This window comes from Physella acuta, unplaced genomic scaffold (assembly GCF_028476545.2).
Source record: "Physella acuta isolate Inbredline_101_S28 unplaced genomic scaffold, ASM2847654v3 ptg000355l, whole genome shotgun sequence".
NCBI classification, from domain to species: Eukaryota; Metazoa; Mollusca; class Gastropoda; family Physidae; genus Physella; species Physella acuta.
Window position 1 is genome coordinate 845,429 of NW_026731874.1, and position 14,085 is coordinate 859,513.

Genomic DNA, 14,085 nt, shown 5'->3' on the forward strand with positions numbered 1-14,085 from the left:
TCTGTTACCTCTACAATCTCTAGGTCATTCATGGGCTTTCTGTTACCTCTACAATCTCTAGGTCATTCATGGGCTTTCTGTTACCTCTACAATCTCCACCAAGTCATTCATGGGCTTTCTGTTACCTCTACAATCTCCACCAGGTCATTCATGGGCTTTCTGTTACCTCTACAATCTCCACCAAGTCATTTATGGGCTATCTGTTACCTCTACAATCTCTAGGTCATTCATGGGCTTTCTGTTACCTCTACAATCTCCACCAAGTCATTTATGGGCTATCTGTTACCTCTACAATCTCCACCAAGTCATTCATGGGCTTTCTGTTACCTCTACAATCTCCACCAGGTCATTCATGGGCTTTCTGTTACCTCTACAATCTCCACCAAGTCATTCATGGGCTTTCTGTTACCTCTACAATCTCCACCAGGTCATTCATGGGCTTTCTGTTACCTCTACAATCTCCACCAAGTCATTTATGGGCTATCTGTTACCTCTACAATCTAGGTCATTCATGGGCTTTCTGTTACCTCTACGATCTCCACCAAGTCATTCATGGGCTTTCTGTTACCTCCACAATCTCCACCAAGTCATTCATGGGCTTTCTGTTACCTCCACAATCTCCACCAAGTCATTCATGGGCTTTCTGTTACCTCTACAATCTCCAGGTCATTCATGGGCTTTCTGTTACCTCTACAATCTCCACCAAGTCATTCATGGGCTTTCTGTTACCTCCACAATCTCCACCAAGTCATTCATGGGCTTTCTGTTACCTCTACAATCTCCAGGTCATTCATGGGCTTTCTGTTACCTCTACAATCTCCAGGTCATTCATGGGCTTTCTGTTACCTCTACAATCTCCAGGTCATTCATGGGCTTTCTGTTACCTCTAGCCAATCTCATCATTTAAGCAATAACTTGTGTTCATTTCAAATTATTTATTTTTTTGTCCATTTTAATGATCTTTTCTTTTAGTTCCATTTGATAACACACTGAATGATCTTTTCTTTTAGTTCCATTTCATAACACACTGAATGATCTTTTCTTTTAGTTCCATTTGATAAGACACTAAATGATCTTTTCTTTTAGTTCCATTTGATAACACACTGAATGATCTTTTTTTAGTTCCATTTGATAACACACTGAATGATCTTTTTTAGTTCCATTTGATAACACACTGAATGATCTTTTTTTAGTTCCATTTGATAACACACTGAATGATCTTTTTTTAGTTCCATTTGATAACACACTGAATGATCTTTTTTTAGTTCCATCTGATAACACACTGAATGATCTTTTTTTAGTCCCTCTGCCATTTGGTGGAACAGTCATTATTGGACAAGAATCAATAACCTATCACAACGGAGACAATTACATAGCAATAGCACCTGCCCAAATCAAGGTAAGAATGTAGGTGCACACCTTACTTGCACATCTGACCAGTCTCATTAGCAGTGCGTGCCGCTCTCTAACTCAACTTAATACATGTTTTCATAGCCTGTCCATTTCCTCCATAATTTGCCAATGGCATTCCACTGAGTTGGATGAGAAGCACCCTGATAATTTTTGTTGGCATTAATACACAATTTTTTTTTTTCAATATTGCCTTCATAGTGGCCTAAAAAACACCATAAAGCTAAGTGGAAATCAGACATTTTATATTTCAAGAATCGATATAAAATTTGCATATTTCTTTTTTCAAGGCTACATTTCTATTTATTTAAAGCAACTGAACATTTGAACCTGATGTTTTACTTCATCATTCCCTGTCCAGTGCATCAAAATTATTTTACTTCTCCTACCGCCAGGCAAAAATTTTTTTTTTCAAACTTGTTTTAAAATAACCACTACGTTAAAAAATCAAATAAAAATCAATATAGTTGTACATAAAATCGGTCTGAGTTAATTATGTATGAGATAAAAAATATACCATAATAGTTAAGTCTTAATAAATAATTACATTAACCCCAAAAATTATATAAATGTAATTCTAGTATAATTTCTATAAAAAAATTATTTTAATTTCTAAAAAAAAAAATTCAAAATTAGTCACTAGAGTAATTTTTTTTTTCAATATCAATATACTACATTATAAATAAAGTCTGATTTAACGGTAGAGTTATTTTTAAATTAGATGTAATTTCACTAATTATATTGCCATAAAAAAAAATGTCTTAAATTAAGAAAAATCATAGAGAAAGAACCACTAATAATAGAACAAGACTTCTATACTGCACATAAATAAACGGTAATATACATAGTTTGAGCAACAAAAATTCTTGGGGTAGAGTAATAAAATATAAGTAATTGAAATCTAATTGTAACTAAAAATTACAAAAAAAACAAATATAAAACACCTCTATGATAATGATCTTTAAATCTGTTTATATTAAATGAAAGTATGTCTTTCTGGGTTAGGGTTAGGGTTTCTGAACTTTCTGTGTCTTTTATCCCATGACCAAGAAACCAAGTGGTAGATCCTGCACTGGGTGGTCAGTGGTAGATCCTGCACTGGGTGGTCAGTGGTAGATCCTGCACTGGGTGGTCAGTTAGATCCTGCACTGGGTGGTCAGTTAGATCCTGCACTGGGTGGTCAGTGGTAGATCCTGCACTGGGTGGTCAGTTAGATCCTGCACTGGGTGGTCAGTTAGATCCTGCACTGGGTGGTCAGTGGTAGATCCTGTACTGGGTGGTCAGTGGTAGATCCTGCACTGGGTGGTCAGTGGTAGATCCTGCACTGGGTGGTCAGTGGTAGATCCTGCACTGGGTGGTCAGTGGTAGATCCTGTACTGGGTGGTCAGTTAGATCCTGCACTGGGTGGTCAGTGGAAGATCCTGCACTGGGTGGTCAGTTAGATCCTGCACTGGGTGGTCAGTGGAAGATCCTGCACTGGGTGGTCAGTTAGATCCTGTACTGGGTGGTCAGTGGTAGATCCTGCACTGGGTGGTCAGTTAGATCCTGCACTGGGTGGTCAGTTAGACCAGTGCAGGATCTAACTGACCACCCAGTGCAGGATCTGATTGGATGTTTGGTATTGCAAAAAAGGCTAACACACACACCTATTCGTTTATTTATATATATATATATATATATATATATATATATATATATATATGTGCATGTTAACCAATCATCCAAGAGCAACGTTTACAGCGTTAGGCTGCTCCTTTTTCTTTTTATCTCTGTTATTGAATTCGGTAATCATTTAAGTGTATTTTAATGACTTATTTTTTTATTGCCTTATTACATTGAAAATAAGATATTCTTGCATTATCCATGATAAACATCTTGAAAGTTTGAATAAAATCACTGCATTAAAAGAGGATCCTAGTTGAATTACAACAAAATAAACTTTTCAACATTTTTTTTTATGTTTGGTACTAACTTCGATTACAGTTTTTAGCCCTCCCTACTTTCCCCCTCTCTTCTATAATAAGATCCTTCCACCGAGTGGTGTCTGTCCTTTAGGCTTTTCTCCATGCGATTCTTTTGTCTCATCCATTTTTTTCATGTTTGCAGTTGAGCCCAATCAATTGTTTTGGTAAAGTGGACGCCAATGGCTCAAGATACTTGTTGGGAAACTTATCTGGAGATCTTTTTATGTTGATACTAGAGAAAGAAGAGAAGATGGATGGTGCAACAACTGTTAAAGATTTAAAAGTAGAGACACTTGGAGTGGTCAGTTTCCTTCCATTTTAGATAGTGTATGCACATCTGATGGTCAACTTTGTGTGGACATCTGATGGTCAACTTTGTGTGGACATCTGATGGTCAACATTGTGTGGACATCTGATGGTCAACTTTGTGTGGACATCTGATGGTCAACTTTGTGTGGACATCTGATGGTCAACTTTGTGTGGACATCTGATGGTCAACATTGTGTGGACATCTGATGGTCAACATTGTGTGGACATCTGATGGTCAACTTTGTGTGGACATCTGATGGTCAACTTTGTGTGGACATCTGATGGTCAACTTTGTGTGGACATCTGATGGTCAACTTTGTGTGGACATCTGATGGTCAACTTTGTGTGGACATCTGATGGTCAACATTGTGTGGACATCTGATGGTCAACTTTGTGTGGACATCTGATGGTCAACATTGTGTGGACATCTGATGGTCAACATTGTGTGGACATCTGATGGTCAACTTTGTGTGGACATCTGATGGTCAACTTTGTGTGGACATCTGATGGTCAACTTTGTGTGGACATCTGATGGTCAACTTTGTGTGGACATCTGATGGTCAACTTTGTGTGGACATCTGATGGTCAACTTTGTGTGGACATCTGATGGTCAACTTTGTGTGGACATCTGATGGTCAACTTTGTGTGGACATCTGATGGTCAACATTGTGTGGACATCTGATGGTCAACTTTGTGTGGACATCTGATGGTCAACTTTGTGTGGACATCTGATGGTCAACATTATGTGGACATCTGATGGTCAACTTTGTGTGGACATCTGATGGTCAACATTGTGTGGACATCTGATGGTCAACTTTGTGTGGACATCTGATGGTCAACTTTGTGTGGACATCTGATGGTCAACTTTGTGTGGACATCTGATGGTCAACATTGTGTGGACATCTGATGGTCAACATTGTGTGGACATCTGATGGTCAACTTTGTGTGGACATCTGATGGTCAACTTTGTGTGGACATCTGATGGTCAACTTTGTGTGGACATCTGATGGTCAACTTTGTGTGGACATCTGATGGTCAACTTTGTGTGGACATCTGATGGTCAACTTTGTGTGGACATCTGATGGTCAACTTTGTGTGGACATCTGATGGTCAACTTTGTGTGGACATCTGATGGTCAACTTTGTGTGGACATCTGATGGTCAACATTGTGTGGACATCTGATGGTCAACTTTGTGTGGACATCTGATGGTCAACATTGTGTGGACATCTGATGGTCAACATTGTGTGGACATCTGATGGTCAACTTTGTGTGGACATCTGATGGTCAACTTTGTGTGGACATCTGATGGTCAACTTTGTGTGGACATCTGATGGTCAACTTTGTGTGGACATCTGATGGTCAACTTTGTGTGGACATCTGATGGTCAACTTTGTGTGGACATCTGATGGTCAACATTGTGTGGACATCTGATGGTCAACTTTGTGTGGACATCTGATGGTCAACTTTGTGTGGACATCTGATGGTCAACTTTGTGTGGACATCTGATGGTCAACATTATGTGGACATCTGATGGTCAACTTTGTGTGGACATCTGATGGTCAACATTGTGTGAACATCTGATGGTCAACTTTGTGTGGACATCTGATGGTCAACTTTGTGTGGACATCTGATGGTCAACTTTGTGTGGACATCTGATGGTCAACATTGTGTGGACATCTGATGGTCAACATTGTGTGGACATCTGATGGTCAACTTTGTGTGGACATCTGATGGTCAACTTTGTGTGGACATCTGATGGTCAACTTTGTGTGGACATCTGATGGTCAACATTGTGTGGACATCTGATGGTCAACTTTGTGTGGACATCTGATGGTCAACTTTGTGTGGACATCTGATGGTCAACATTGTGTGGACATCTGATGGTCAACATTGTGTGGACATCTGATGGTCAACATTGTGTGGACATCTGATGGTCAACTTTGTGTGGACATCTGATGGTCAACATTAAATGGACATCTGATGGTCAACTTTGTGTGGACATCTGATGGTCAACTTTGTGTGGACATCTGATGGTCAACATTATGTGGACATCTGATGGTCAACTTTGTGTGGACATCTGATGGTCAACATTGTGTGGACATCTGATGGTCAACTTTGTGTGGACATCTGATGGTCAACATTAAATGGACATCTGATGGTCAACTTTGTGTGGACATCTGATGGTCAACATTGTGTGGACATCTGATGGTCAACTTTGTGTGGACATCTGATGGTCAACATTGTGTGGACATCTGATGGTCAACATTGTGTGGACATCTGATGGTCAACTTTGTGTGGACATCTGATGGTCAACTTTGTGTGGACATCTGATGGTCAACATTAAATGGACATCTGATGGTCAACTTTGTGTGGACATCTGATGGTCAACTTTGTGTGGACATCTGATGGTCAACTTTGTGTGGACATCTGATGGTCAACTTTGTGTGGACATCTGATGGTCAACTTTGTGTGGACATCTGATGGTCAACATTATGTGGACATCTGATGGTCAACTTTGTGTGGACATCTGATGGTCAACTTTGTGTGGACATCTGATGGTCAACTTTGTGTAGACATCTGATGGTTTGTTTTGACACTGATTAGCTATTTCTGACTTTGTATTGCAGACAACCATTCCAGAGGTGATTTTATATTTAGACAATGGAGTTGTCTTCCTTGGTTCACATCTTGGTGACTCACAGTTGGTTAAGGTAGGTCTAAATAGGTTGACTTTTTGTTCAGTTGATTAGGTCAAAATAGGTGGACCTTTTGTTGATTGGGTGTCCTGCACATATGGTCGAGGGTTAGGCATCCTGCACAGTGGGTCAGGGGTAATTGGTACTACTTGATCCATTTAGGTCAGGGGTAAGTGGTACTACTTGATTCATTTGGGTCAGGGGTAAGTGGTACTACTTGATTCATTTAGGTCAGGGGTAAGTGGTACTACTTGATTCATTTAGGTCAGGGGTAAGTGGTACTACTTGATTCATTTGGGCTCCAACATGAGCACTTTTATATCTACATTCATTTCATCTATCACTTTTCACGAGGCTACAATAAATAATTATTGGCTAGATCAGACATGTCCGCTCCCACCCCGGCCTCCCACCTGAGCACTAAGGCACTTACAATTATTTTAAATAGTGCCTTACACTATGGACACGGTGGTCTCCATAAATTGATGACTTAATCAAATAATGAGCATCATCCAGTGTCCCGAAGCTACATTTGTTTTAAAGAGCACCATACACCATAGATAAGGTGTACTGCTATTATTGTTGACTAAATGGAACTGAATGGCTTGTCATCTAACTCAGTAGAGTAGTGATGGTGCCCAGAGTTTGCCAGTACATGTCTTTATTTAGGTAACACATTGATGAAACCCTTATTAATCATTTTGTCACTCGTGTGTGTAGGACTAAATCAATGTCGGACTGGTGCGCTTGTTATTTATAATACTTAATCATAATTAAATATCCTACAGACCAATATTAATTTTAAGTAATAATTTATTTATTGAAGAAAGAAAATTACTTTGTTTTAAACTAACAAAATAATGAGTAGCTTTCCACAGGAAAAAAAAGCGTGGGTGATCTCCCCTAATTGTTCTCAATTATTGTGATATATCATTACAAGGGATGGCAACTCTGGACATAGACATGATTTTTTATCAATTTTTAATTACTTTTGAAAATAGAATAGAATCTCAAAAAAAAGAATTGCACACCAAGTAAACAGCAAACAATTTGTGTATAACAGTGCAGAATATTAGAACTTTAACATTATTATGAGTTTTTTGAGAAATCAGAAATAGCATAAAGTACTACTTTTGGTAAATGGAAATTACTCAAAAATTGACAAAAGGCAGAGAATTAGAATTGGCTTTTGAAAAACCAAAATAGAATAAATTCCACTTCTGGTTACAGGAAATCACTCAGAACAATATAATACTTATATATGAAATTTCATCAACCTAGCTGTAGCGGTTCTCAAGCTATCGTGTTAATATACACACAGACATACAGACATATAGACAAAATTGCAAAACTATGTCAATTCAACTCAGGGATGTGTGAAAATCTCTTTTCCAATTTTTGGCATGAGTACAACTCTTCCTCTATACTTCGTATCCGAGAAAGTAAAAATTTAGGACAATTTATAATAAAAAATTATTTTAACTAACCTCTTATTCATTGAAAACAGAAAGGAGGTAAAAAATGTTATCCATAGACCTGGTAACTATACTGATATTTTTTGGTGCAGTTAAATTTTTTAAATTATCAATGGACCTGGTAACTATACTGATATTTTTGGTGCAGTTAAATTTTTAAAATTATCAATGGACCTGGTAACTATACTGATATTTTTGGTGCAGTTAAATTTTTAAAATTATCAATGGACCTGGTAACTATACTGATATTTTTGGTGCAGTTAAATTCCAAAAGAGACAGCAGTGGCTCCTATGTGCAAGTGATGGAGACGTTTGTTAACCTTGGACCAATTGTTGACATGGTTGTAGTTGATCTGGAAAGGCAAGGTCAAGGACAGGTACAATGGCTATTTAAAGCAATGACCCAATAGCTAACTACCCTTTAAAGGGGGTGAGGGGGTTTGTGGGAAAAAAAACACTGAAAAGGTTCCCTTATATAGTGGGCTGCCAGGAATGGGTAATTAGAGGGAAGGGGAATTGGTGGGTTATAATGGAGGGATGGGTGGTGTGGGGTAATGGCAGGGGGATGGGTGGAGTGGGGTGTTGGCAGGTGGATGGGTGGAGTGTTGGCAGGGAGATGGGTGGAGTGGGGTGTTGGCAGGGAGATGGGTGGAGTGGGGTGTTGGCAGGGAGATGGGTGGAGTGGGGTGTTGGCAGGGAGATGGGTGGAGTGGGGTGTTGGCAGGGAGATGGGTGGAGTGGGGTGTTGGCAGGGGGATGGGTGGGGTGTTGGCAGGTGGATGGGTGGGGTGTTGGCAGGTGGATGGGTGGAGTGGGGTGTTGGCAGGGGGATGGGTGGAGTGGGGTGTTGGCAGAGGGATGGGTGGTGTGGGGTGTTGGCAGAGGGATGGGTGGAGTGGGGTGTTGGCAGGAAGATGGGTGGAGTGGGGTGTTGGCAGGGAGATGGGTGGAGTGGGGTGTTGGCAGGGAGATGGGTGGAGTGGGGTGTTGGCAGGGGGATGGGTGGAGTGTTGGCAGGGAGATGGGTGGAGTGGGGTAATGGCAGGGGGATGGGTGGAGTGGGGTGTGGGCAGGTGGATGGGTGGAGTGTTGGCAGGGAGATGGGTGGAGTGGGGTGTTGGCAGGGAGATGGGTGGAGTGGGGTGTTGGCAGGGAGATGGGTGGAGTGGGGTGTTGGCAGGGGGATGGGTGGAGTGGGGTGTTGGCAGGTGGATGGGTGGAGTGTTGGCAGGGAGATGGGTGGAGTGGGGTAATGGCAGGGAGATGGGTGGTGTGGGGTAATGGCAGGTGGATGGGTTTGTGTAGTGAAGTGATTTCTTAGATTTAAGTCGTTCCTCCCCTGCCCACAAATTTTCATCATTTAGGCTGACTTGTGCATACTGAAGCAATATACAAAACTTAAATTGGATCCAACTCTGACCCCCCCCCCCCCCCCCCCCCATGTAAAGAGAACATATAAATGGTATCAACATTGCCTAAACCCTTGATAGGTCAAGAGAATTGAACAAAACAATGTTATTCTTTTCTAGCTTGTCACCTGTTCCGGTGCTTTTAAGGAAGGCTCCTTGCGAATCATAAGAAATGGAATAGGCATCAATGAACATGCCAGCATTGACTTGCCTGGAATTAAAGGTAGGTTTTATAGCTTCAATAATTTTGTTATAGCTCCAACATTTGTTTTATAGCTCCAACAATTTTTTTATAGCTCCAACAATTTGTTTAATAGCTTCAATAATTTTTTTTATAGCTCCAACAATTTTTTTATAGCTCCAAAAATTTGTTTAATAGCTTCAATAATTTTTTTATAGCTCCAACAATTTTTTAATAGCTCCAACAATTTTTTTTATAGCTCCAACAATTTTTTTATAGCTCCAACATTTTTTTAATAGCTCCAACAATTTTTTTATAGCTCCAACAATTTGTTTATAGCTCCAATAATTTTTTTATAGCTCCCAACAAATTTTTTATAGCTCCAACAATTTTTTTTATAGCTCCAACAAATTTTTTATAGCTCCAACAATTTTTTTATAGCTCAACAATTTTTTTATAGCTCCAACAAATTTTTTAATAGCTCCTCTTATAGCTCCAACAATTTTTTTAATAGCTTCAATAATTTTTTTATAGCTCCAACAATTTTTTTATAGCTACAACAATTTTTTTATAGCTCCAACAAATTTTTTAATAGCTCCTCTTATAGCTCCAACAATTTTTTTAATAGCTTCAATAATTTTTTTATAGCTCCAACAATTTTTTTATAGCTCAACAATTTTTTTATTGCTCCAACAATTTTTTTATAGCTCCAACAATTTTTTTATAGCTCCAACAATTTTTTTATAGCTCCAACAATTTTTTTATAGCTCAACAATTTTTTTATAGCTCAACAATTTTTTATAGCTCCAACAAATTTTTTTATAGCTCCAACAATTTTTTTATAGCTCAACAATTTTTTATAGCTCCAACAATTTTTTTATAGCTCCAACAATTTTTTTATAGCTCAACAATTTTTTTATAGCTCCAACAATTTTTTTATAGCTCCAACAATTTTTTTATTGCTCCAACACATTTTTTATAGCTCCAACAAATTTTTTATAGCTCCAACAATTTTTTTATAGCTCCAACAATTTTTTTATAGCTCCAACAATTTTTTTATAGCTCCAACAATTTTTTTATAGCTCAACAATTTTTTATAGCTCCAACAATTTTTTTATAGCTCCAACAATTTTTTTATAGCTCCAACAATTTTTTTTATTGCTCCAACAAATTTTTTATATCTCAACAATTTTTTTATAGCTCCAACAATTTTTTTATAGCTCCAACAATTTTTTTATAGCTCCAACAATTTTTTTATAGCTCCAACAAATTTTTTATAGCTCCAACAATTTGTTTATAGCCAAAAAATGTTTATAGCTCCAAACTTAAACCCCCCGGGAGTGTTTTGTCAGGATCTGCTACGCACAAAGTCTTAGATTGACCTCTAACCTCACTTAACTCTTTAAACCTGTAACTATTTTCACGTTAGACCCGAATTTTTTTTTCACTACCTCTGTGGCTAAACGACCCATATCTTTTTACCCATTGATTTAAACCCCACACAATATTGCTAAAAGCTAATCGTAATTGAATGCCCTACACACTGATATAAATTTTTCTACAAAAATCATGGATCAGATTAGTCTTAGTTTAAATATTTTAATTTTGGTTAATTCTATAATGCAGCGATGTAAACGTTAAGACGCTGCCACTGAACACCATTCCGCAGTGTTGATAAATGCAGTTTTGCAGATTTACAAAAAAAAGTTCTATAAAATACAAAATCAGCCTCACGAGTAAACTACAAGAAGTAAATACAACGAAAATTGGCCACCCTAGCGTTATTATGACCTAGGTTTATGATTAAAAACTTGGATTCTGAAAAACAACTAATTAAATTGAGAAAATTTTATCGGACGCTGCCAAAGTTTGTGTGTGTGTGATGCCAAAGTTTGTGTGTGTGTGATGCCAAAGTTAGTGTGTGTGTGATGCCAAAGTTTGTGTGTGTGTGATGCCAAAGTTTGTGTGTGTGTGATGCCAAAGTTTGTGTGTGTGATGCCAAAGTTTGTGTGTGTGTGTGTGTGATGCCAAAGTTTGTGTGTGTGTGTGATGCCAAAGTTTGTGTGTGTGTGTGATGCCAAAGTTTGTGTGTGTGTGATGCCAAAGTTAGTGTGTGTGTGATGCCAAAGTTTGTGTGTGTGTGATGCCAAAGTTTGTGTGTGTGTGTGATGCCAAAGTTTGTGTGTGTGTGTGATGCCAAAGTTTGTGTGTGTGTGTGTGATGCCAAAGTTAGTGTGTGTGTGTGTGATGCCAAAGTTTGTGTGTGTGATGCCAAAGTTTGTGTGTGTGTGATGCCAAAGTTTGTGTGTGTGTGTGTGTGATGTCAAAGTTTGTGTGTGTGTGATGCCAAAGTTTGTGTGTGTGTGATGCCAAAGTTTGTGTGTCAGTCAACGGAAATTACTCAAAATTTAAGAGAAGGTAGAGAATTAGATCTTTTACTTACATGTGAAATTTCATTTATCTATCTGAAATAGTACTCAAGTTATAGGCTTTTGAAAAATTCAAAGTAGGAAAAGTACCACTTCCGGTTATCGGAAATTGCTCAAAAGTTGATATGGATCTACGATTTTGATAAAATACTCATATATGAAATTTCATCAACCTAGCTGTAACGGTACTCAAGTTATCGTGTTTACACACACACAGACATACGGACAAGATTGCAAAATTACGTTTTTCCGTATCAGTGAGGTGTAAAACGTCGAGATTTGTAAAAATCTCGATTTTTTTTTTTTGCACGATTACAAGACTTTCTCTATACTTTGTATATACGAGAAAGTAAAAATGAAATTTGTTTTCTTCAGGAATTTGGCCTCTTCGTGTGAACTCAGAATTGGATAACACCATAGTGATGTCATTTGTTGGCCAGTCTAGGTAAGGATAACACCATAGTGATGTCATTTGTTGGCCAGTCTAGGTAAGGATAACACCATAGTGATGTCATTTGTTGGCCAGTCTAGGTAAGGATAACACCATAGTGATGTCATTTGTTGGCCAGTCTAGGTAAGGACAACACCATAGTGATGTCATTTTGTATGTAATTAATATGTACTGTCATATTAGAGGTTTAATTTATAGCCAACATTTTGTTTGTACATATTTATACAAAATTGTCCAATGTAATAATATATTTACCCCATTGACCATATGACCTTGATGTGTTGACCATATGACCTTGATGTGTTGACCTCGTGACCTTGATGTGTTGACCTCATGACTTTTGTGTTTGCCCTATGACAGCATGACCTTGATGTGTTTGACCATATGACCTATGTGTGTTGACCACATGACCTTGGTGTGGACCACATGACCTTGATGTGTTAACCATACATATGACCTTGATGTGTTGACCTCATGACCTTGATGTGTTGACCTCATGACCTTTGTGTTTGCCTTATGACAGCATGACCTTGATGTGTTTGACCATACGACCTATGTGTGTTGACCACATGACCTTGATGTGTTGATAACATGACCTTGATGTGTTGACCATATGACCTTGATGTGTTGACCTCATGACCTTGATGTGTTGACATCATGACCTTGATGTGTTGACATCATGACCTTGATGTGTTGACCTCATGACCTTTGTGTTTGCCCTATGACAGCATGACCTTGATGTGTTTGACCATATGACCTATGTGTGTTGACCACATGACCTTGGTGTGGACCACATGACTTTGATGTGTTGACCATACATATGACCTTGATGTGTTGACCTCATGACCTTGATGTGTTGACCTCATGACCTTTGTGTTTGCCCTATGACAGCATGACCTTGATGTGTTTGACCATACGACCTATGTGTGTTGACCACATGACCTTGATGTGTTGATAACATGACCTTGATGTGTTGACCATATGACCTTGATGTGTTGACATCATGACCTTGATGTGTTGACATCATGACCTTGATGTGTTGACCTCATGACCTTTGTGTTTGCCCTATGACAGCATGACCTTGATGTGTTTGACCATATGATCTTTGTGTGTTGACCACATGACCTTGATGTGCTGACCACATGACCTTGATGTGTTGACCACATGACCTTGATGTATTGACCACATGACCTTGTTGTGTTGACCTCATGACCTTGATGTGTTGACCTCATGACCTTTGTGTTTGCCCTATGACAGCATGACCTTGATGTGTTTGACCATATGACCTATGTGTGTTGACCACATGACCTTGGTGTGGACCACATGACCTTGGTGTGGACCACATGACCTTGATGTGTTGACCATACATATGACCTTGATGTGTTGACCATATGACCTATGTGTGTTGACCACATGACCTTGATGTGTTGACCACATGACCTTGATGTGTTGACCACATGACCTTGATGTGATGACCACATGACCTTGATATGTTGACCACATGACCTTGATCTATTGTCAGGGTCCTCCAGCTGACTGGGGAAGAAGTTGAGGAGACAGAGCTGCCTGGATTTGATGGAGATCATCAGACCTTTATCTGCACAAATGTCTGCTTTAACCAAATCCTACAGGTTTGTCTGCTTTAACCAAATCCTATAGGTTTGTCTGCTTTAACCAAATCCTATAGGTTTGTCTGCTTTAACCAAATCCTATAGGTTTGTCTGCTTTAACCAAATCCTACAGGTTTGTCTGCTTTAACC

At 38.9% G+C, this 14,085-nt stretch overlaps 1 protein-coding gene across 1 annotated transcript in view; it reads left to right on the forward strand.

Annotated features, from left to right (window-relative positions):
* The window catches only part of LOC131941281 (DNA damage-binding protein 1), a 56,164-nt gene that overhangs the window by 10,926 nt on the left and 31,153 nt on the right, over positions 1–14,085 (forward strand). Inside the window, exons 7-13 of the mRNA XM_059300454.1 lie at positions 1,302–1,399; positions 3,517–3,675; positions 6,312–6,395; positions 8,116–8,232; positions 9,385–9,487; positions 12,250–12,319; positions 13,848–13,956. Coding sequence (XP_059156437.1) covers positions 1,302–1,399; positions 3,517–3,675; positions 6,312–6,395; positions 8,116–8,232; positions 9,385–9,487; positions 12,250–12,319; positions 13,848–13,956 — 740 coding nt within the window. The remainder of the gene's footprint in view (positions 1–1,301; positions 1,400–3,516; positions 3,676–6,311; positions 6,396–8,115; positions 8,233–9,384; positions 9,488–12,249; positions 12,320–13,847; positions 13,957–14,085) is intronic.